This window comes from Amblyomma maculatum, chromosome 1 (genome assembly GCF_055883805.1).
Source record: "Amblyomma maculatum isolate TAMU_Amacu chromosome 1, ASM5588380v1, whole genome shotgun sequence".
Taxonomy (NCBI): domain Eukaryota; kingdom Metazoa; phylum Arthropoda; class Arachnida; order Ixodida; family Ixodidae; genus Amblyomma; species Amblyomma maculatum.
The window spans coordinates 410,223,245-410,244,527 of NC_139344.1; the positions used below are offsets into that span (position 1 = coordinate 410,223,245).

The window sequence follows — 21,283 nt, forward strand, 5'->3', positions numbered from 1 at the left end:
CGTCTTCGATTGTTATTAAATCTGCTCGAAACAGACTTCAGCATCATATTAATTTTAGTCCCTAATAGTGTACTGCAGTACGTATACCTTATAAATGTAAAAATAGATATAAAATGTAGCGCATATTTTTATTTTATAGAATTGCTTAGGGCTTCCTCTCAGTGAGGAAGCTTCAGAAGTTCGGTTTAGTGTTTACTGAATGTGTTTTAATTTTATATCCAAAGCGTTCTCAGTGCTTTTAAAGTCCCCTCCCCCTTTTTTTTTTCTTCTGCCAGGGTTGGCAATAACGTAGAATGGAATAAGTTCGCTATTTCGTGGAAAGATTGGCCGTACAACATTTCTATACCCCATGTTTTTTTTTTTATTGTGAGGTACAACGGTATCCAATCCAACTCTTAAATATTTTATTAAATTAGCAACATTATATTATAGAAATCAAGATTCCTAATGTGTACTTATTTACTATCGTTTAGCAAAACGAATTGAAAGCATGATAGTTTTGGTAGAATCAAATATTTCTTTATCTCATGCAGGCAGATCGAGAGGATGAAGATGGCTTACATGGCATGAAAGAGCACTGAACACGGGTAGAAGGTCGAGCCAACGTTTCTACAAGTGGCGTGTCTTCGTGGACAATTACAGAGTACTTGTAAAGTCTTTGCAGCAGCGGTTGTCGATAAACGGTGTTGCCCTCAAGGGTAGTCCACAATTTAATTCAGTCAAGGTAACTGCTTCCTGACGATGCACTATATAAGAGAATTTGTGCCGAAATGCGTGCTAAACATAGTACTGCGGAACGCCCTGCCAAACACTATCGTATCATGCACTGATCGCAAATCATTAAAAAAGAAATTAAGCGACCATCTTTCGTGAAGTCATTGCTGATGACGTAGGCAGAATTGTGGGTACGCGGTGGAGACGGCGCTTACGCTTGACTTTTTTTTGCGTGTGCTTGTGGTTCTGCTGACGTTGCCATCGATGGCGTACCAACCAGCTCAAGTTTAACCACTTTCTTGAAAGCGTTTTTCTCATGCATATCACATAGATTTGTACAACCTTTCCGGCATCATTTACTTACGGTATATTGTTATTTTTGTTTTTGATATTGTTTCGTTTAACCCATGCATTCTTTCTCTTGTTTCTGTTTCCTTTTGTTGTTGTTTAAATGTTTTCCTCTTCTTGTTCGCACTGTATATTGAGTTTGCTCGCCCCTTATGTAATGCCCTCGAGCCTTTAAGGGAAAAGATAAATCAAATGAAAAGCTGTGACAGCCTTGGACTGACCCTCATGATTAAAGGAATACAAAAACAACAAACCTTAGAGCACTGCAGAATCTGCATTGGAGTAATGCGAAAGCACGGATGCTATTGTTGGTTGCTTCTAGTTGCTTAATTCACTTCTTGTTTACCCATTTTAGTCTTTGGTACTTTCAAATTCCGCGTCATTCCCTTCCTATGCCGTTTTTTGGCTCTATGTCCGGTTGCGTGACGTCACATATTTGACGTCACCCTAATTGACTGCCTTAATTAACTGCTTTAGTCTTTGGTTCTTTGAAATTGCGCGTCAATCCCTTCCTTTGCCTTTTTTTTTTTTGGCTCGACTTGAGGTTAAGTGACGTCACATCCTTGAGATTGCCTAATTGACTGATTTAATTAACTATTTTAGTATTTGATACATCGACATTTGGCGCCAAGCCATTGGCTAATGGAACCATTTTCGCCTTTACTATTACATTTTTAGTCCCTAACTAATTTTTAATTAACGTATTGGCCAATTTTTTTTTCCGACACATTACGTCACCCTCTATCGATTGAAACCTCATTAACCTACTTCTCAATTACAACTGCTGCGGACACGATTTTGCGTGTGTTGCCTCTAATTAATTACCTAAATAACTTATTGGCCTAATTATTTTTGGACATAACATTACGTCAACCTCTATCGATTGACACCACTCATTAACTTCTACCTCTTCTCAATTACTCACAACTGCTGCGAACACGATTTTGCTGACGCGGTCTGCGGACAGAAATCTGTGAATATAGCGAAGTAATGCTTCCGCATTAATAGTTCTAGCCATGTCGTTTCAGTATTTATTTTTCGTGTCCTTTCTTTTCACGCTCTAAATGTTCGTGGTGTTTGTGATCGACCTGTCAACACGAAAATTTGCAATTCCACTCCTTGAATTTACGATCTTAAAGGGGCGATGACAAGGTCATTCAATGTATTGCCGTTTTATACTTCTATGTGATACATAGGCCTGTAATTCTACTCGCAAAGTTTTAGTGCCTAGCACACGGCGCATATTGCTAAAGAATGCGATTGAAATCGGAATAGAGAAGCTCCTCCCACCGAGAGCGACCGCCATTTTTAAATGCTCGCGTGACGTCAGAAGAGAATACGCGGCAAAGTGTCGTCTGCAATGCAGGCTGCAATATTAAAGGACACGTCTCTTTTTCTTTTGTGGGCGATTGACACAGTGCTCGTCTATCATGTAGAAGTCCTTGACGAAGATTTTACTGCACGAAAGAGATACAGAGGAATGCATGTTTCCTTCAGCATTAGGCGCACGGTCAAAGTGAGTGGACCGCACTATGAAATAGAAAACAAGGCGTTTTCCACCTATTGCGGTATACGATTTATTTTGAACTACATCGTATATTGCAAATTAAGGTTCATTTATTTGTGTCGGCACATTTTCTCATCACATACAAAAACTTCATTGAAAACAAGAAATGGTGATGCGACCTTGATTACCGTTATTTGCAGACACCCACCCCATATATAATCTTCAAACTATTTCTGAAGGGCTGCCCTCTAATAAATGTAGGATATGCTTTGCGTGTTCTTACAATGGGCACATTATTTTCTGGCAGCTGCAGCACCTCTAATTGTTCGTTTCACTCAACACAGTGAAAGTGCTCTAGCACTAACAAGATCACATTCGGCGTAACCTCAGTTACCAGGTTGGGTGGCCATACCTCAGCATTAGTATCTACACTGGAAGGAAGCAGAAATAAAAAAATGGACGAAGTAGAGGTACCATGGCATATTACTCACTGCTGACCATGTACTGCTCGAATTTGTGCCCCCAGAAGGTCATGCGCTCGCGCCGGGGGTCTGCCGCGTCCTCCAGGCTCCGCTTGCGCTGGGCCTCCGTCTCGAAATCGTACAGGTAGATGCTGCCTCGGAATCGGCAGGCGGCCACTAACCAGTCATCCCGCATGGTGTATGGCGTGCACATCAGTCCCACCAGTACGCCCCGGCGTAAGACGAAATCCGCCTGCAGGCTGCAAGAGGTCCGTTTGTTAAAACCAAAGCATACTGAAGTAGAGCCGACAGTGCAAGCCTCAATGGCCTCTGTGTCACCATGGCGGCTTCGGTAGAGGTACCCTTTGAAATACATTTTAACGCAGGCGGCAAATACCGTCAGGAGTTCCAGCAGCCGTTTCGCAAGCGGAAATATGAGTCAAAATAACGACATAACAGACATAACACGTAACCAACATAAAGCATTTCGCCGCAGCTGCACGCTTCAAGGGTATGCAGCTATAGGCTCCCAAAGCGTCGAGCGGCGGCGCTGCTGGACGGACGGACGGACGGACGGACGGACGGACGTATGTATGTATGTATGCATGTATGTATGTATGTATGTATGTATGTATGTATGTATGTATGTATGTATGTATGTATGTATGTATGTATGTATGTATGTATGTATGTATGTATGTATGTATGTATGTATGTATGTATGTATGTATGTATGTATGTATGTATGTATGTATGTATGTATGTATGTATGTATGTATGTATGTATGTATGTATGTATGTATGTATGTATGTATGTATGTATGTATGTATGTATGTATGTATGTATGTATGTATGTATGTATGTATGTATGTATGTATGTATGTATGTATGTATGTATGTATGTATGTATGTATGTATGTATGTATGTATGTATGTATGTATGTCCGCATCGACATCTGGTTGGATGCTGCCACACTGGACTTTAAGATGTTTACTTGTTTCTGGGTGTCTACCGCACATAGCACAAGTTTCATCTTTTTGATTAAACTACCTTCTGTAGCTTCTGGTTCTAAGATATCTTGAACTAACTTTAAAGGGAAGGCGCTGCCTCTTTAGTTGTCATAGAAAGTTTTCTTCTTAATCTGAGTTTTCAATTTTTTATATATATCTAGGGTTGTGTTCTTCTCCGTTGAATTATTCCAACCTCTGTGCTCTTTACCTGCCATTCAATGTTCTTTATTTCTCCACCCTACCTTCCTAGATAATTACTGGTTAGTTTTCCGGTCCTTTCCCACCACTGTGAGCCAATGCCCTTTCGGTATAAATGATAGATTTCTCATCGCATTTTTCATCGTCATGTCATCACGTCGTTCTGTTTCTGTTGTGTCGCCGTGTTCCATCACTTGTCATGCCACTACGTAACATTTGGTTGGAGGTGCGGTTCATCCTCATCCTCGCCTTGCCCCGTCGAAGCATACCGTACGCCGGGTCCATCGGCCGAGAGCCCGTGGAGATCGCCGCCCAGCTTTGCCTCAGCCCTTTGTGCTCAGACCCGACCAGCCGCTCTCCTCAGCCCTGTCCCCAGCCCTGACCACAACACACGACGACCAGGAAGAGCCCAAAGCCGACCCGACTGACCTCACGACGAAGCGACCTCACGACCACTCGAGCGAAGACAGCACCCCCGCCCAAGCTGTTCGGCGAGTCCACGAGCCTTGGTCTTCGGCAAACGATGAAGATTGGACCTGATACTCCGGGGCAAGCATTCATCCCATCTTCGCATTCATTGTGATGTCCAGCGTTTCATGTCCTAATCCTGTGTCTGTGTTCATCGTCACTTCATGCAATGGATTTCTAGCAGTCGATCGGGATGATCGCTCGGTGGCCCCCGGTAGTGCTACGAAGATGACGAAGCGGGCAGTGGCGCGGGGCGGAGCGCTCGCGCCAGGCCCGCTGGCCATTAACGCATATTTCATCGTCATGTCATCACGTCGTTCTGTTTCTGTTGTGTCGCCGTGTTCCATGGCTTGTCATGCCACCACGTAACAATGTATATATATGCATGTCTAGCGCCTTCGATGAACTTTTAACGCATAATTATCTAAATACTCCACTCCTTGTCCGCATATATTTAGTGTCAGAAATATAGCCTGGCCAATTCCCCACCGTAGGTATTGGGCCATTTTGACTGAGGACATCCTAATCATCAACATCAAGGACGTTGATAGGCTTCGTCGCTGTCCTGCTTCGATCGATCTGTCTGTATTTACAAACCCCCTGTGCTTACTATTCAAGTAACAGCTTTGGTGAGAGATGCTTAGGTATCGAACACGGAGCGCCCCATCTATCGAAGAAGCCTCGCTGGCTTACCACCCATGCCATCGGATATGACTGCTCGGTATTGCCGTCTTCAGTCATGTCCTATGGCAAGACATACTGGCGCCGGACGAATGCACACGCTCGAGCCTCGAAGAAGACACGTGGCGCAGAAACATGCCGAATCAAGACGGCCGGAGAAAGAGTGGGCCGATGGTCGGCACTAAAGCGCCTCTAGAGGGCGTCACGGTGTACGGTACCGATTCGGTCCGTTATATCATGCATGTAGAGAACTCCGATTAGCTACTCATCGTTTGACACTTGCCTAGACGCCGGCTCTCCATGAATGTTTCACGTTGGCTCAAGACGATCGCTTGGCTTAATAACGAAGCACACTACTTCCAAACCTGGTGTAAAACGCAAATTTGAGACAGGTTGCGAAATTACGGAGCGAGACCGCGAGTTCGAACTACAAATTGCTTCTGGAAGAAAGACATCAAGAAGCAGAGATGGTCATTCGAGCTTCCCTCTCGCTTTGACGTTTTTTTTACATAATCATATACATCGACCGAATAAGGGCACAGTAAAAGTGTACACGTAAGCAAGCGGAGATAAGACACTCTCCTCATTTCACCGTCGCGCGGATACTTTTGCGCGCGTTTATATGCGGCCGTTTTTAAACAGGCTCCACGCTTGAGGCAACGTCTGGGGCCAAAAACGCCCACGGTTCTATTGATGGTCTTGAAACAGTACGAAGCGATCAGTGTGACTTTATAATGCGCCTTGATCAACAAGTTAGTTCAGCATGCGTAGTGTGAGTTAGAACCAATCAATTTATTATGAAATGAAAAAGGAAGAGCGCATCAGGAATTATTCTACCCATTTGCCAGGACGCGTCACTTGCACTGTGCAGGAGACACGAACCGTCGCACGCGCGAACGAGCTAGGCATATGGAATAAGGCCCCGTAGGTGCCGCCGCGGTTATCAACCGTCGGCCGCAAGCGAATGCTTGCTTACCTTTGAGTTTGATCGCCCGACGAGTACAGAGACGGGTCCACAACCAACTTGTTCCGGTTTCGAAGGATCCAGCGAAGCAGCATGTCCAGCTTATCCGGTACTGAGGAGTCCCGGCGAAGTGCCATCCCGTATCCGTAGTTGAGGTCCCACAAAAGTCCGCGCCGGCGGCTCGGCATCCGCAAGTACTTCAGTTGCTCGGGGCCGTCGACGTTTTCGCGCTGCTCTCCCCTCACGGAGAAACTGCCGATCTCGCGAGGATCGCCAAAGCTGGGGAACGACGCGCTTTCCGAATTGGTAATGGCTTCGCGCACATTCATGGACGCGACGAAATCACCCGGGACAGTAGATATTTGCCGCTCCCGCGCCGATGCTCCGCTGCCAACCGTAGCCATGCTGCCGAGGTGTGATTGAGCGCCAACTTGACCAACTTGACGCCGCCAGCGATGTGCGACCCTCCGCTGCCACTAACAATGCCTCAGTACTGCCTCCTCCACGCCTCTCCTCGCTGCTCTCTGCGCATGCTCGGCTTTGAGCGAGAGAGACACATACGAGGAGAATGCGGGGAAAGAGGCGGAGGGAAGAAATTGTCTGCTTCTATCGTTCGTGTACATCGCATAGTAGATCGGGCTGCCGGCTTTAGCAGTTTGATTTGACGACGCATGGAATTTGAGTTCCCCGTCAGATGAAGAGAAAGAGCGAGGGTTCACGTACTGCGTCGCAACCACCAGGAGAGAGGAACCATAATCCGTCTTGGAGATCTAAATCGCGAGTTCTTCATTCTTATGAACAGCGCATGTGCCGGAATGTCGAGGGGCTTTAGTCGGATCTGGTCGGATCAAGGTTACAGCGCCACAGCGGCCTGTAACCGAACACGTGCGTCGGCTGTGAGCGTTATATGTATCACATGAATGCGTACACAAAAGTGATGAACCTCTTCGCACAATGCTTAGACCGGGGGATTCCTTTTGTCTTACGTCGCGGTGAGCTCTTGTAAGGGCTCTCGACTGCCGAACTCAAGGACGCGAGTGCTATCGCGGCCACGGCGGTCGCTTTTCGCGAAAAGCAAGGCTCCCGTGTGCTACGCGGTGTCAGCGCACGTTAAAGAAAGTCAGCCGGCAGAACATTTGGGAACCCTTCACAATGGCGTCCCTCATAGCCCGAGTCGCTTTGGGACTGTAAACCTTATGTAATCTGAGCCATAAACGAATCTGTGTTTCCATTAGAATTTTTTCCTTAAGCGCCAACTGGCCACATCGTTCCCTTTTATGCATAACAGCGGTGGCCTACCATCACCGTACCTTTGTGCATAGCTGCGTTGTGCATTTTTCGGGCGCTGTAATAACAGTCGAAGATCGGTGGCCCTCGCATCGGGAGTTTAGGCGGAACTAATAAGTTGCCCGCTTTCTTCGTCGCTCATGCGTTGTCTCTCTCTATCGTTGTACTCGTGTCCAGAAACCAAAAATGCGCGGCTGAGACGCAAGTTACCATCCGCCCATAAATATTTTCATGAGCAAGGCATTTCCGATGGCATCGCGACAATAAACTCAACAGCAATTACTAGTAAATGAAAGTGCCCCTATACAAAACACTACGATTTTATTGAAATTTCTGCTGCGACGTGCACACATTTCATTGAAATTTAGCTCTGCTAAAGCTAGGTACAAAATGATAGCTCTGGTTGGCCTGGTTACGCTTTTGGTTAAGCTTTCATGCTAAAGGTCAAGGGTCAAGTGTCAAGATCTTTTTTTTTTTTTGTTTCAAGGTGAAATTGCATCACCTAGTGTCCCTGGCTAAAACTGGAGTAATATAGCTGTCACTCCAAAGGCTGTGAAAGGGAATGTCCCTATTTGGTAATGGCCCTGACGGTCATGGAATCATTACTCCATGACAGAATCCCTGATAGGAATTCCAACCATAACCAGGCGTCATTTGAAGAGAAAGCTATCTGCGCTATCTTCGGCGGGAATTTCACACAACAGGAGCAGGGCTGTCGAGACGCTTCGTTTCGCGATGCTCCGCCTGCAGGGCGGTTCTAAAGATTCGTAATCCCAAAGAACGTTTTTGCTGTGCGAATCATGTCATGAAAATAAGAGCTATTGGTATCTCGCGTGTGTGTATTGCGTAGCAAGCAGGAAAGCGATGCTGTACTGCACGCGAAGAGTGCGTCGAAAGTGAGCGTGCATTCCTTATAAGTACAGAGTTTCTCCAGTTTTCAGAAAAGAAATCGACTTCCACCACAAGTGAGGAACGGTTCTGGTCTCCGCGTACGCTCCCTCATAGGTTTAGATTCTCGGCGCAAGGATTAAATGTCTGAACTCACCGTTTCTGACGGATGTGGTTTGGAATTGCATTGCATGCGGTTCCATTTGCCTCGTGAGTATGCGTGCGCTTTTCGGCACAATGTGGCTGTAAGGGATCGGTGGATATGATAGGCGCCATTAGGACCATCCGCTCTTTCTTGGTCACTTGTTCAACGCCCAGCTGCGGCCGTCTCCCACTTTCCCTCGGGCAGGAGTCGGAAAGAAGCGCGCAGAGAGGCAGCTACAGCAGGAGTCCAGCTTAACAGAAACGTAGGCCGAGAGGGAAAGCAGTCCCTTCTTCTGAGGACTTAACGGTCGCGCTACTTTGATCTCACCGCTGCGTCGCGCAGGGGGATTTTTTTGTTTTTAAACAGCGTTGCGAACTGTGTACACTCCGTAGTACGCGGACTGCACCCATCGCCCGGAGGTAGCGCAGCTTTGAAACAAACGCCTGTTTGGAAGGACGGCATATCGTTCAAATAACAAGCGCTGCCAGGCTGAAGGGTGTAAGGCTCTCGTCCTTGAAGAGGAACCCATAAAAGTGACTATTCGGTACAGGCGCGCTGAATAGGTCTCGGTGACAATTCCAACTCTGCCTGTCAACAATAGTAGGAGACGGCAGCGTTGAACGGATGTCTGGCTACGTGTGTAACAGTGAGGGAGCGGGAGGACGCGGTTTGGCTCTTCTGACGTGGTCCGCAATGGTGCTGACTCGGACGCCGCTAATTGTCCTGTAAAAGGAGCCGCCAAGGTCGCAAGCTCTGGGCGACAGTTGCGCGCGTGCTTCGTTTTGATGTATTTGACTGTGTTTCCTTTTCAAGAGGAGAGAGTTTCTGCAACACTGGGAAGGCATGGGCTGTCGCATGTGACCTATGAGCCAATCATTTCGAGGTCCATTCTTTGAATTCCGTTTGTTGTGAAACAACAGTGTTGTTGTGGCTGTAGGAAGAAGGAAAAGAAAATGCACGGGACTGCTACTGGCTCTGCAGCTGAGCCACCTCCGCTTCTTCGTGCGGACAGACGAGGAAGTAGAGAAAAAGAAAAAAAATGGCAGTGGCTTAGCTCTGGTTAAGCCTGGTAAATTGCGTTAGCAATGGCCGCATCGCTACGCTTGTGTGTTCGCTTTTGGCCATGCTTGTGTGGTTTGATAGTTTGGCTACAGAGTAACACATGACACACAATGATTACGACTGTTCTTCTGGTGATTCTTCAGCGCGCTGCCTTCGCTTGGTGGCATTGCGGCGTTCCTGGGCATTCATGGCTCATCAGTAGCCGACGAGGTGGAAGCACGCGGAGAGCTGGAACGTAGTCGCCGCGCTTTATCTTGTGTACGACGCTTAGCACGACGTTCTTCACGTTCTTCTACTGTCTCTTGTGCACGTTGTCGCTGGCACCTCTCGTTGGCAGCCTGCATAGCAAAGCAAACACGGCGAGGCCGAAGCAGCGGCGAACCATCTGTTCGGCGCGGCAGCGGCGCCGCTGCAGCGCTCGGCGCACCGACGGTGCCGCCATCTAGCGGAGCTCGCCTGAAGCGGTTGCTGTTCAAAATCAAACAAGGCATTCGCCTGGGATACGCGATGGCTCGAAACCTGGCGCAGTATTGCAATCGCAATAAAAGAGGGAGAAAGAGAAGCGCGTCGCAATAGCCGTCGTTCACCACTGAAGCGGTGGCGGATGCAATGACGGCCTACAACAGTTAAACTTTCGGTGGCATGCTGGCCCCGCCGCAAGCGGCGGTTACCTACCTGTCCCAGCCCCATCAGGGCCAGGATCAGCCACCCTTCACCACCGTCCCTTTTGCACTGTTTGCTTTGGGGAGAGGGTGATGAACCCTATGGTAGTCGGAAAACGTGCCACAATGTTTTTAAACTAATCTTGTGTAAAATTGTTGTGATTTGGTGAAGAAAAATGTGGGCCGGGCTCCGAATGTGGTAAAACCGGGCTCGAGGCCTGCAGAATTTGTTCCGGGCTATATTTTGATTCCTCGCCTCTTCGGCTATGCCGGAGAGTTTAGCCAGTTCCGTGTTATCGTGCTTGTTGTTCCTGCTGTTGTAATGTGTACATTCCTGTATAAAGTTTGCAGTTAAATTTCCCCTTAAATGTGAAATTGTTGTTGACAGTTATCGTCGCCAACCGTCTCAAACGGTGCGGCACCCACTGCAATGGGTTGGTGCCGAATAACGCTATTCACAGCGAGGCAAGAACCTTCATTCAATGTGGCACTGTAGCCAATGCGTTCATGTGTGCGAGCGTTGAAACATGCATATATAGCCCCCGCGAAATCAATATGCGCCACTGGATTATTATTAACGATTGCGCATGAATGCCCTTTAAGTTTAAAAACACAGTGTAATCGTTCTTTTCGCGTGTACACATTCGCGCTAGTCCAGATATCCACTGGCTCCAATTTATATTTATTTATGAAATATAGATTATATGCGCTTGATAAAAAAATTTGAATGTCGATGCTTCGTATTTCCAAACATTACAATAAATTTTTAAGAGGGATCGTTTTGAGCGGACGCTTTCCCTTGTGACTCAAGGCTGTTTTCGACTTGCGAGCGTCAATACAGGTGGTATAATAATGAACTAAACCTTAAATGCAACGCCTCATAGTAGTATTGAACATACAAGTGGCCTTGGTAAAAGCGTATTCGAAAATTATTGGCAATGAATTGCTGGTTTGGCCACCGTTATTAGCTGCGCTTATGAAGCGGCTACTTAAGCCCGAGTAAATCATCTAACGCATGCTGATTTAGCTGACTGCAGCACACTTAGCAGGCACCGCTGTGAATTTGGCCCTACAAGCAAGTCTAGCTACAGCCGAAAGCTGTCGCCAGGTGTGGTGAATTGGAAATTTGGCATAAACACGACAAGCGATGCACGCAAAGCGCTGGAGCCAGGATGTCGAAACGGAACTGGAACCGAACCGAGTCCGAATTTTTACTGCCATTTTGGAGCAGAACTTGAACGGGACAAAATCGGAGGAACCGTTCTGAACGAATACGCGGTACTGTTCCGACGCACGTTTGCTGGCAACTTACTTTCATTATTTTTTTTTCTTTTATCGCTGGTTATAAGGCGTTCTTCTCGCTTATTTCCAACGCGACACCGCACACCGCAAGCATTACGACATGTTGAAAAATGTTGCCTTAGGAAAAGTTGACAATAACAAAGGAAACTATATTGCCACATTCGTAGCATTAATTTCTGCATGTCATATTGCTGTCAATTATGCGATTGAAAAGACCTGCCTAGCCTCAAATTAGTTATGGAAGAGCAGTCATGAGCAGCGTCGAAGATACATGTATCTTCGATACTATAATTAGATACATTTTGTGTATCGGTATTAGTTATCGTGTACTGAAATGAAAGTATCGGAGTATCGGTATCGAAAATACATTTTTAGCGTATCGTGTATTTTAACGATACTCAATACTAAAGAAAACTTCAAATATTGAAGCCGCTATAAAAATGTGGGTTGACGACGCGCACATAGGCGGTAGACAGGCCCGGAGACAGCTCGGCTTGTAGTAACGCCTGAGTTCCCTCCAAATGCCGCGGCCCCTCAGCGTCCACCACTTTCCAGATTCTCTTTCTTTAAAACTGAAGGAGGCAATAGTAAGTAGGTGCTCATGAGGTTCTTGAGTACCGAGTGCCGCTAAGCCGTTAACAGACATATACAGAAAGAAATGAACAAAGCGGAAACGCAAGGCGAACACGAAGTGAGGACCACGCACACTGCTGTACCCATATAGCCACTCCCCCCCCCCCCCCCCCTTCTTTGTCATCCGCCACCCTATCCGTCGCTGCGGTGTCTGATTCTCAGCAAGCAGAGTTCTCAGTGTTTTGTCGGAACGCGGTATCTTATGCACGACCCTTCCCCAAACCTTTGGGCTCCGCATGCCGGCTCTGCTTGGCGGCAAGAACGTGAGGTTTTAAGGCCTCAGTCGTTCATGATGCAGACGACTAACCACCATTCTTGTAGTTTACTGCGTTTGCTTGAAAACAAATCTATTCTTTGTAACTGAACGGTGAAGAGGTTCCCACAGCTCTTTTTCTGGAAAAACTATTACGCCTAAAAGTTTCTGAAATTCACGACATGAAAACTATGAAAGCAATTTTTCAGCACAGCGTCAAACAATATTTTGCGAAAAACATTTGAGTAGACTTTGAATAAAACTTGTAAAGAGATGGCTATCTTAAAAAAAATATTAGTTTTTTCTTTTAAATATGCGAATTGATTGGCATCATATTAGCCACTCACTGTTAAAAAGAAAAAAGACCTATTTTTGCCTACAACCAGCCGTAGTTCTCAAGCAACGCTAGTGAACCTGGCGTTTCCTAAGACTCTGATAAAACGCATCTTCATGTAATACAACACTGTGGTGTGCTCGTGTGCGTATGAGAGGCTTTTGTCATTTGCGTCGTTTTTAGCATGCCCCTTAAAAAAACGTTCAGCAATTTTATTTTTGTTGTTTTCCTTCTGGCTTTTAACGATATACTAACCTTCAAAAGTTCTTTATCCCACTAATGGCAAAATAACTGCTCAATTCTCGAAACACACGCACGCTGTATATTCTAGCACAGCGAAATTTACGCAGGGGCCACAGGGTAAGTAACGTGTAGTATGAAATGAAAAGTAACATAATAAACAGACAAAAAAATATCTGATGTATTTGTTTGCATAGCCAAGTGCTCACAGGGCGGTTCCAATGAAGATCATTAGTTTAAAGAAACGTTTTGCTAGGCTGCTTGTGGAAGCATCACTTCATTATAACATGGCTTCAACTGTCCAAGCAGAGGAATTACAATACCTCTGTGCTGGCGTATTCGTTTGAGCCCTTTCAGAAAACTACGCCATAGGAATGCTTTAAAGATTCCACAAAGCACGGTGAAATTTCCAACTGTCGCTAATCTTATTACCACCTTTAATATGTTGGGATTTTAGTGATTTATCGAAGTATCGACGATACAGTACCGATTATCTGTATCTAAACTCGATTTCGATCCTGTATCTTGTACCGGCTTTGGAAATTCAATTTTTCAGGGTAACGAGTATCGGTATCGAAGATACTTTTTTTATGTATCTTGCCCAGCCCTGTAAAGAGGGTATTTGGCGCGAGGACATACCGTGGCGCCATCTCCTGGCAGCGCCGCATGACGCAGTAAGCGGGATAACGCGCTTTGAACTGCTGCTGAGTGGTGCTTTCCTAGGCAGTATAGTGGCGCGTTAATGTTTAATTTATTTTTGTTTTTCATATACACTTCGATGTGGGCCTGTTAAAGACTGTTTGAGGTATTAGGCTAACTCTATTCGGCAAGAGGTCATTTCACGGAGCACGCGCGCTGTCGAAGAGTGGCCCGAGGCATTTGAAGTACTGCTACGACGCCGCAAACCTGCAGCGTTGGCGTTGCTGTTAAATAAAGTGAACATATCAAAGATCCAGTCAAAAATAAACGGTCGTAAATCAAGGTAATCATTTTCAGAAAATTACGCTATGCGTCGCTACAAGGCTCTTTTGCTCCGTATTCACATTGTTCTGCTAGAGGAGCGGAGCTCTCAGTTGGTGATAGATGCGGGGCACTTCGCACAGTGCTGGCCGAAGCGGCGCCATTCGGCTGATCCTTGAATAGCTGGGCTAGTTGGTTCATATTGCATAGAAAGGGAACAAGCGAATACAGACGCAAGACAAGAGCAAAGAAGGCGTCTGTATTCGCTGGTTCCCTTTATGTGCTTAAATAGTCGGTTTTACAGTGCGGATGACGCGAAGAAATATTTTAAAGTAACTGTGCAGATGTGTGTTTCTTCTTGGATACTTACCGCGATCATTACCACTCGAGCTTCGTGTGGGTGTTCGTTTTCCCGCGTAGTTTTGTTGAATCTGACGTGAGCAGATAGTGGTATACATGGTTATTTATTTGTTTGCGCGGTTATTGGAAATTACTGTTAAATTACTAAGTTGCCTAAGGTTAGTCACAACACGTATCGCTGCGCGTGGCAGCAGAAACGTTTAGTTTCGGGCATCAGTACCTTTACTGAGAAGACATTTGGCCCCTCTCCTCTTTCGGATGAGCAATCCTTACTCTGGGTAGGTGAAGCAAGTTATTGGGCTAGTTGGTGACGATCTTCCATAGTTACAGCGCGAGAGACGGGACAAGAAAGGACACAAGACACAGCGCTGCTTCTTCCTCTTCTTTCATTTTTTTGACGTCGTCGCGTTTGTCAAACACAGCGAGGACAGCATTCAAACCTTTCGATACTTTCTTGTATAAAACAACAAAGCCTCCATCTTTATCGGCAGGAAGCAAATATAGTGAGCTATCTTTCAGCCAATTAAAAGTATTCGGAAGAGAAGGCTTCCTGCATGAAAATCTGTACCTTGTTAGTACAACTTGTGGGAAGGCACATATCACCGCTCCTTCCCCTCCTGGCTACGACGCGGCGGCGAGGGTGAGGAGCGGCCTCTCCTCTTCACATCACGTGACAGCCTCCTTCCCCCTCTCTCCCTCGACTGCTGTGGCGAGGGAGGCGTGCGCTGTGTGTGGGTGTGGTGGTGTGCCACCTCGAGAGAACGGACCGGACGGGCCAGCTGAGCGGACGTGTCCGGAAAAGCAGGGACTGGCATCAGGTGAACTGAATTGGTTGATAGCGCGTGCGCGGTTGAGGAAAACCATTAAACCGATTTACCCTTTGGTCCTCGGTGTTTGTGTTGTTCTTGGGGGCCACCACTGTGGTCTGAGCTAGCGGAGCGTTGTTTGCTCTGAGAGCGGAGCCGCAGCCCCGTAGAGAATCCCACAAACTACACCATCAGATTTAGACCGCTCCGCCTAAGTTTTCTCGGCTTTCCTGGAAACATGTCTGCACTGGGCAGGTACTGCTCGGCGAAGAAGCCAGTACATTTTCTATCCCGCCAGCTATCAGACGTCGTTAGCTTCACAAGTGATAAGCTCACGAACATAAGCTTTAATTAGCGCCAGTCCTTCGGCCGCAACTCACGGAACTATCTAACACCTATAGATAAAATTTTGCTCGATGAAACGCACGCTGCACACAAGAGGATGATCACTCACTTCTTTCCGCATTGCAAACTTGTTTAACGAAGTTAATCTTTCAGGTAGAAATGAAAGGGTGCGCCGGGTTCCGTCGCGTGTATACCGAGCAGCAACAGACGAAGTACACAGCTTAAATAAAGTAAAGCAATCACAGCGACGGCGCGAGATGAACGTGTGCGATGCTGGCGCACGTCAAAAAGCAATACTGCAGAGAAAACCGTTACTTTTAGCTTGTAAAACGCACAAATTAAATTTAGCGCCCGCTTCAGCAGCAAAGCGGAATCACGTGATCCCACTTGCTCCCATAGGTAGACACTAGCGCCACCCCCGCTCCAGTGGTGGAGCTCGCGCCCAATATAGCCCGCCTATGCAGGCAACCATGACGCGTAACAAGACGCTAGTCGCATCGCCCTGCGGCCACAGGAGCGAGACAATAAATTCGGTTCGCCGGCAAGTACGAAAATGACTCCAACCCCATTACGTTGCGCAGGGGACGTTTGTCAGAGCCTTTCGGGCCACAGCAATGACTCTCTTGCATGGTTTTCACCTTCATGGAAACGTGAAACGCAAATCGTCCGCGTGGTGTGCGATGCAATCACACATATGGTATATGCATCGTTAGTCTTGGGGTGTGCGCTTGAATGGTTTAGCCTTGATCTGATTTCAAAGTGCTTTTTTGGGAGTCGACTAAACATTGTCGTACAGGCTTCGCTCGAAAATGACATCCATGTGAAATTTTGTGTATCTAGAAGGCGCAGCAGCAAACATTATTTCCTTTTAATTTCGGCGCGTGACAGATAGTTGGTTATGTGCCAATGAAACTAATCCTCTTTTTCTCCAGCCTGCTCTAATCGTCGGCAACTCATTATGATCATTTTGCTGAGGTCTGTAAAACCAAGTGGAGCCCATCACATCAGATGACAAAAGCAATAGACGGACTACTATATGAATGTTTAGATTTTATTATATACTGGAACGGGGAAAAAAAAAACTAATAAAAAAGTGAAGTAAAAAATATGTTTTTTTTTTTCTAAACCCGTTTGAACCGGATATCAGGCACGGTAGATCTGGATAGAACGGGAACGAAATGCATCTCCTCAGCCGAAACCGAACTCAAACCCGAGAGGCGTGAACTCGAACCCGAACAGAACAACTCGAACCCGAACAGAACAACAACAAAAACAATTCCGTTCCGACACACTGGAGTAGGGGTTCGAGCACGGCCATGATGTGTCAGAACCTCGTTGTGAACCGGTGGAAGTGGTTGTTTGAAACCAGGGGTGAAGCGGGCGATCTTGGGCGGACTGCTGCCGCAGTTCCGGGGGAAAGTCGAGGAATTGATATCGGGTCATGACTAAACTGGCCTTTAAAAAACGCGCAATTCATACGCCAGCATTCCACGCCTGCAGATGACGTGAGGAAGACGCGACGCGTCGGCACTGGTATGCATTCAGCTAAAATTGCATCCGACCACCGCGTCGGTCGCTCCTCGGACACCCGAGAGGCTTCCCATTGTAGCCAGATCGCAGCCCGCTTAATCGACAAGCCAACCCCCTCGTCCACCAGCTGCTGTTGCCCGAGGGAACGTATGACCACTCCAGCATTGGCTTGAAATAGCACCACTGAGGTTCAGTGGAAGCTCAATCGGCTCTTAATTAGTGTAAGGAATAATATTCTCATCAGAATATTATAGCTTACAGCATAAACATTCACAGATCCACATATGAGAAATTAAAAACAAAAAAGTTGTTATATGTGACCGTCGAGTGTTTCTTCTTAATCGATTATAGTTTGTTGCCGCCAATGGTTTTAATTCTGGTTTTACTGAAGTGCATTCAGACGTTCCTCAAGGCTCAGTACTCGGACCCCTTTTGTTCTTAATCAACATCAATGATCTTACTTCCCTTGTTAACTCTCATATTCTCCTTTTCGCGGATGATTGCGTTCTTTTACAGAAATAACAGATACTAACGATAGTTGTCTTTTTCAGTCTGATCTTACCACTATAGCTAACTGGTGTAAGGAATGGTCCATGCAACTAAATATTACCAAACACAATGTAATGCGTGTTTAAAGAAAATCTGCTGTCCCGTTCTCGTACCACATTGATAACACATCTTTGGAATCTGTAACATCATATAAATACCTTGCCGTTTACATCGCTGCTAACCTAAGCTGGTGTCTGCATATTGAGGACATAATCAGCAACGCTAATCGCATGCTAGGTTATTTACATCGCAACTTTTTCAACGTTCCTTCTTCTTTGAAACTTCTGCTTTATAAAATACTAATTCGCCCCAAACTGGAGTATGCCACTACAGTCTGGGATCCTTCTTATGACAGTCATATTACTGCTATTGAAATGGTCCAAAACAACTTGGTGCGTTTCATTCTAATTATAACCGTACAGCAAGCATAAGTGGTATGAAATCTAGTCTTTCTTTTCCATCGCTGTCACTTCGTCGAAAACCATCTCGTATCGCATTGTTTCAGATGTCGTACCATCATCCCGTACTGCGCAATCGCCTTATCCCCCAGTACTTTTAACTCATCGTATTGACCATCCTCATAAAGTCGGTTTCGATTCATTGAGCACCATTCATATTTCTTACAGACATTCACGTGACTGGAATCACCTTCGAGCAGATATTTCCATCATTAATAATTACGAGATGTTCCGCGAAGCTATAGCTAGCATTGTATACTCAGGCGTTATTTAATTTTCGTCTGTGCTGTTTTTTCCACTTTATGTATTTTCTTGTTGTTGTTTTTTTCCCACTCTCCTTTTGTAATGCCTCTGGCCCTGAGGGGTATTTTAAATAAATAAATAAACAGATAAATAAATAAATAAAACCAGTTGTATAAGTTGGTACTTGTGCTGTTCCTTTTTTTGTGTTCCTGTATTTTCCTGACGTGCACCACCTGTTTCAGCTATATAGTTGTTCTCATATGCAGCTGACTTGGCGCTGGCGCGCGCGACAATGATTCTGCCGCCAAAATTGATACCTGACAGTGACGTCAATGACGTAGTCCGTATTCTACACTGGCTCCCTCTACATGCCTTTTTTCTTCTTAATCAATGCCTTGTGGTGGTGGCGCGATCGACGGCACAAAGGCCAGGTTCCGAACTCCCGTGTTTAGAGCTCTCGTTTCTTTCTCTTTTTTTTTTTTTTTTTGTGAGTATTTGCTTTTCTACTCCGAGGCAGCGGCAGCAATCCGAATCCCCGCAAGCCGCACCAGCGCCTTCTACTGTGACGTCGATGCTCTGGCGAGTTGGCTGCTCAGGTATCCAGGAAGCGGGAGGGGGTTGTGGTGTGCCTCTTTCCCCACCCGTCATATTGTTCTCGGGCAAGGAATGGCTGCGGGACTTGTGATGTCTTTTTTTTTTTTGCTTTTGTTTTTTCATATGCTGTTGGGAGGAGTGCACCGCCAGTAAGATGAGTGTGTTCTCCAAGGGCGAGCCGCGGTTCCCATGCGAGCGGCTCTTCTGCGCTATTCCCGTGCGCAGGCGTCCTGCGCATGGAGAATAGCGATTGTTTTGCGATGTTTTTGCTCTTGATGAAAAAGCTTTTCCGCTACTGGAACACCGGCTTGGGTGGCATAAGCGCCATTACATTGCTGTAAGTTCCCCGGACGCGGCATGCAGCACACTCTACGAATTCACTGCCAGCCGAAGCCGTTTATGCATTTTTCAGCAACTAGTAAAGCGCATTCTGCAAAGCGTTCGTTTGGGAAACTGAATCATATAACAAAGTGCCAGTATACTGCTTTAACTCAGAAAAACTGGAGAAAGTAATAAGTAATAAAGGAAGCCCACTAAGCATTTATCGTTTAGATTACTTTTCTGTTGAGTATACACAAGTTGCAGTTTTTTGTTCCTTACGCCGCAGTGATCTGTGCATAAGTAGTAAGAAAAAGCATTTCAGAGCAAAAGTGGTCTATTTGAAGTAACAAAAGAAAATTCGCGCAAATAAATTCGAAAAAGGCTGAGCGTCTCTGTTTATTCTAGTGTCTTCTCTATCCCTGCGCAATGGTAAAGAAGAGAAGGGGGAAAAATAAAGGGCACGCGCCTTTCGCTTATCGTTGCAGCGATAAAATTGGGTGCTCATTTCCCCATTACTGATAGTATTAATTATGCTTTAAAGCAATGTAAACCTGCGTTAAGATTGCAGAGTTCAGTTCTTAATCACGCCTCTCAGAAAATAAATACAGGCATTATTCAAAGTAAAGTTTAGTTTTTTTTTATTCCTAGAGAGAAAAGGGCTCGGCCTTGCAAAGTGATAGAGAACGATCTTCAGCATAACCGGAAGGAAAATGAGTGTGAACGATATCATTTCAAGCTTGCGGAAAAAATAAATCACACATAGAAAAATATTAATGCTTCACACATGAAAGTGCTTTATTTCTAGCGTTTCCGTCTAACATGGCTTCATTGATTTTTCGGGGAAGACATTCTTCTCACCATCTTCTGCAATAATATACCTAAAACGTTTATATCCACTCACCCCTATTCCCCACTGCAGGGTAGCAAACCGGTATCTTTCACTGGTTAACATCCCTGCCTTTTCTTCTCATCTTCCTCCTCCTCCTCTTCCAACACTTATCTATACTCAACAAAAAGGTAATCTAAATGATCAATCTTGACCATATACTTGCTTCATTCCTTATTGCTTTCTGCTCTTTATCCGAGTTTAAGCAGTATATTGATATTTTTCACAAGATTCCCATTTCCAAATAGTGGCTTCGTAGAATCTGCTTTATTAGTACTAGCTGAAAGATCTACTATGGCCGCTCGATAGACACGTACTAGAGCTCTACCATCAGGCGACCATAGATTTGCTGGCGTGTTCGACTCCGAGCAAATTCGTTGCTTGTGCCGCATGCGGCGTCCGGGCAACTGTCAGCAGAGCAGGTGTTTATGCTATGTTGGTGTCCCAACATGTTCATGTTGGTGTCCCAATAGCAGGAAACTCAACTGTCAATTTATTCGAAAACAAAAGCATTATAAGTGCGCACAATACAAAGAAACATCGCTACTATAAGACGGGACAGGAGAGCAGACAAACATATGCGCTGACTAGCAACCAACCAAATGATTTATTTGCTTCAAGTGAGGCAGCATATAAGGAAAAAACAGGACAAGTGGAAAACAAGGAAAAAGAGGAATCTCACAACACACGCCAAGGAAAAAAACCATGAACGCAGATCAAGATACGCGCATTCTTTTGCGAAGAGAGCTATCGACAGGTTGCTGATGCAGAGGTGACCTAGTTCTTTATACTGTGGGCCTCAGAAATGAGCCTCGTGATCTCGCCTTTATACAGGGCGATGATAACGGTCCGAATGAGATCAGCTTTACAATCTGCAAATTATGCACAATACATGGTCAAATGTTCTTCTGCGTGACCTGTTCTCTATAGGCACCGTGTGCATGTAACTGGATGGAGGGATGGATGGAATACAGGAGCGTCCCCTTTGAAACGGGGTGGTAGCAGTAGCTATCATGCTCATTTTTCTCCCTATATCATAATTATTGTTTTAGATTGGTTAACTATACAATCA

General features: G+C 45.7%; 1 protein-coding gene across 1 annotated transcript in view; it reads right to left on the reverse strand.

Annotated features, from left to right (window-relative positions):
* Window positions 1–6,829, reverse strand: part of LOC146208923 (decapping and exoribonuclease protein-like) — a 30,930-nt gene extending 24,101 nt beyond the window's left edge. The window contains exons 1-2 of the mRNA XM_084596496.1: window positions 6,366–6,829; window positions 3,061–3,290 (exon numbers count right to left, since the gene is read on the reverse strand). Coding sequence (XP_084452622.1) covers window positions 3,061–3,290; window positions 6,366–6,757 — 622 coding nt within the window. The 5' untranslated portion in view covers window positions 6,758–6,829. The remainder of the gene's footprint in view (window positions 1–3,060; window positions 3,291–6,365) is intronic.
* Window positions 6,830–21,283: the final 14,454 nt, after the last annotated feature.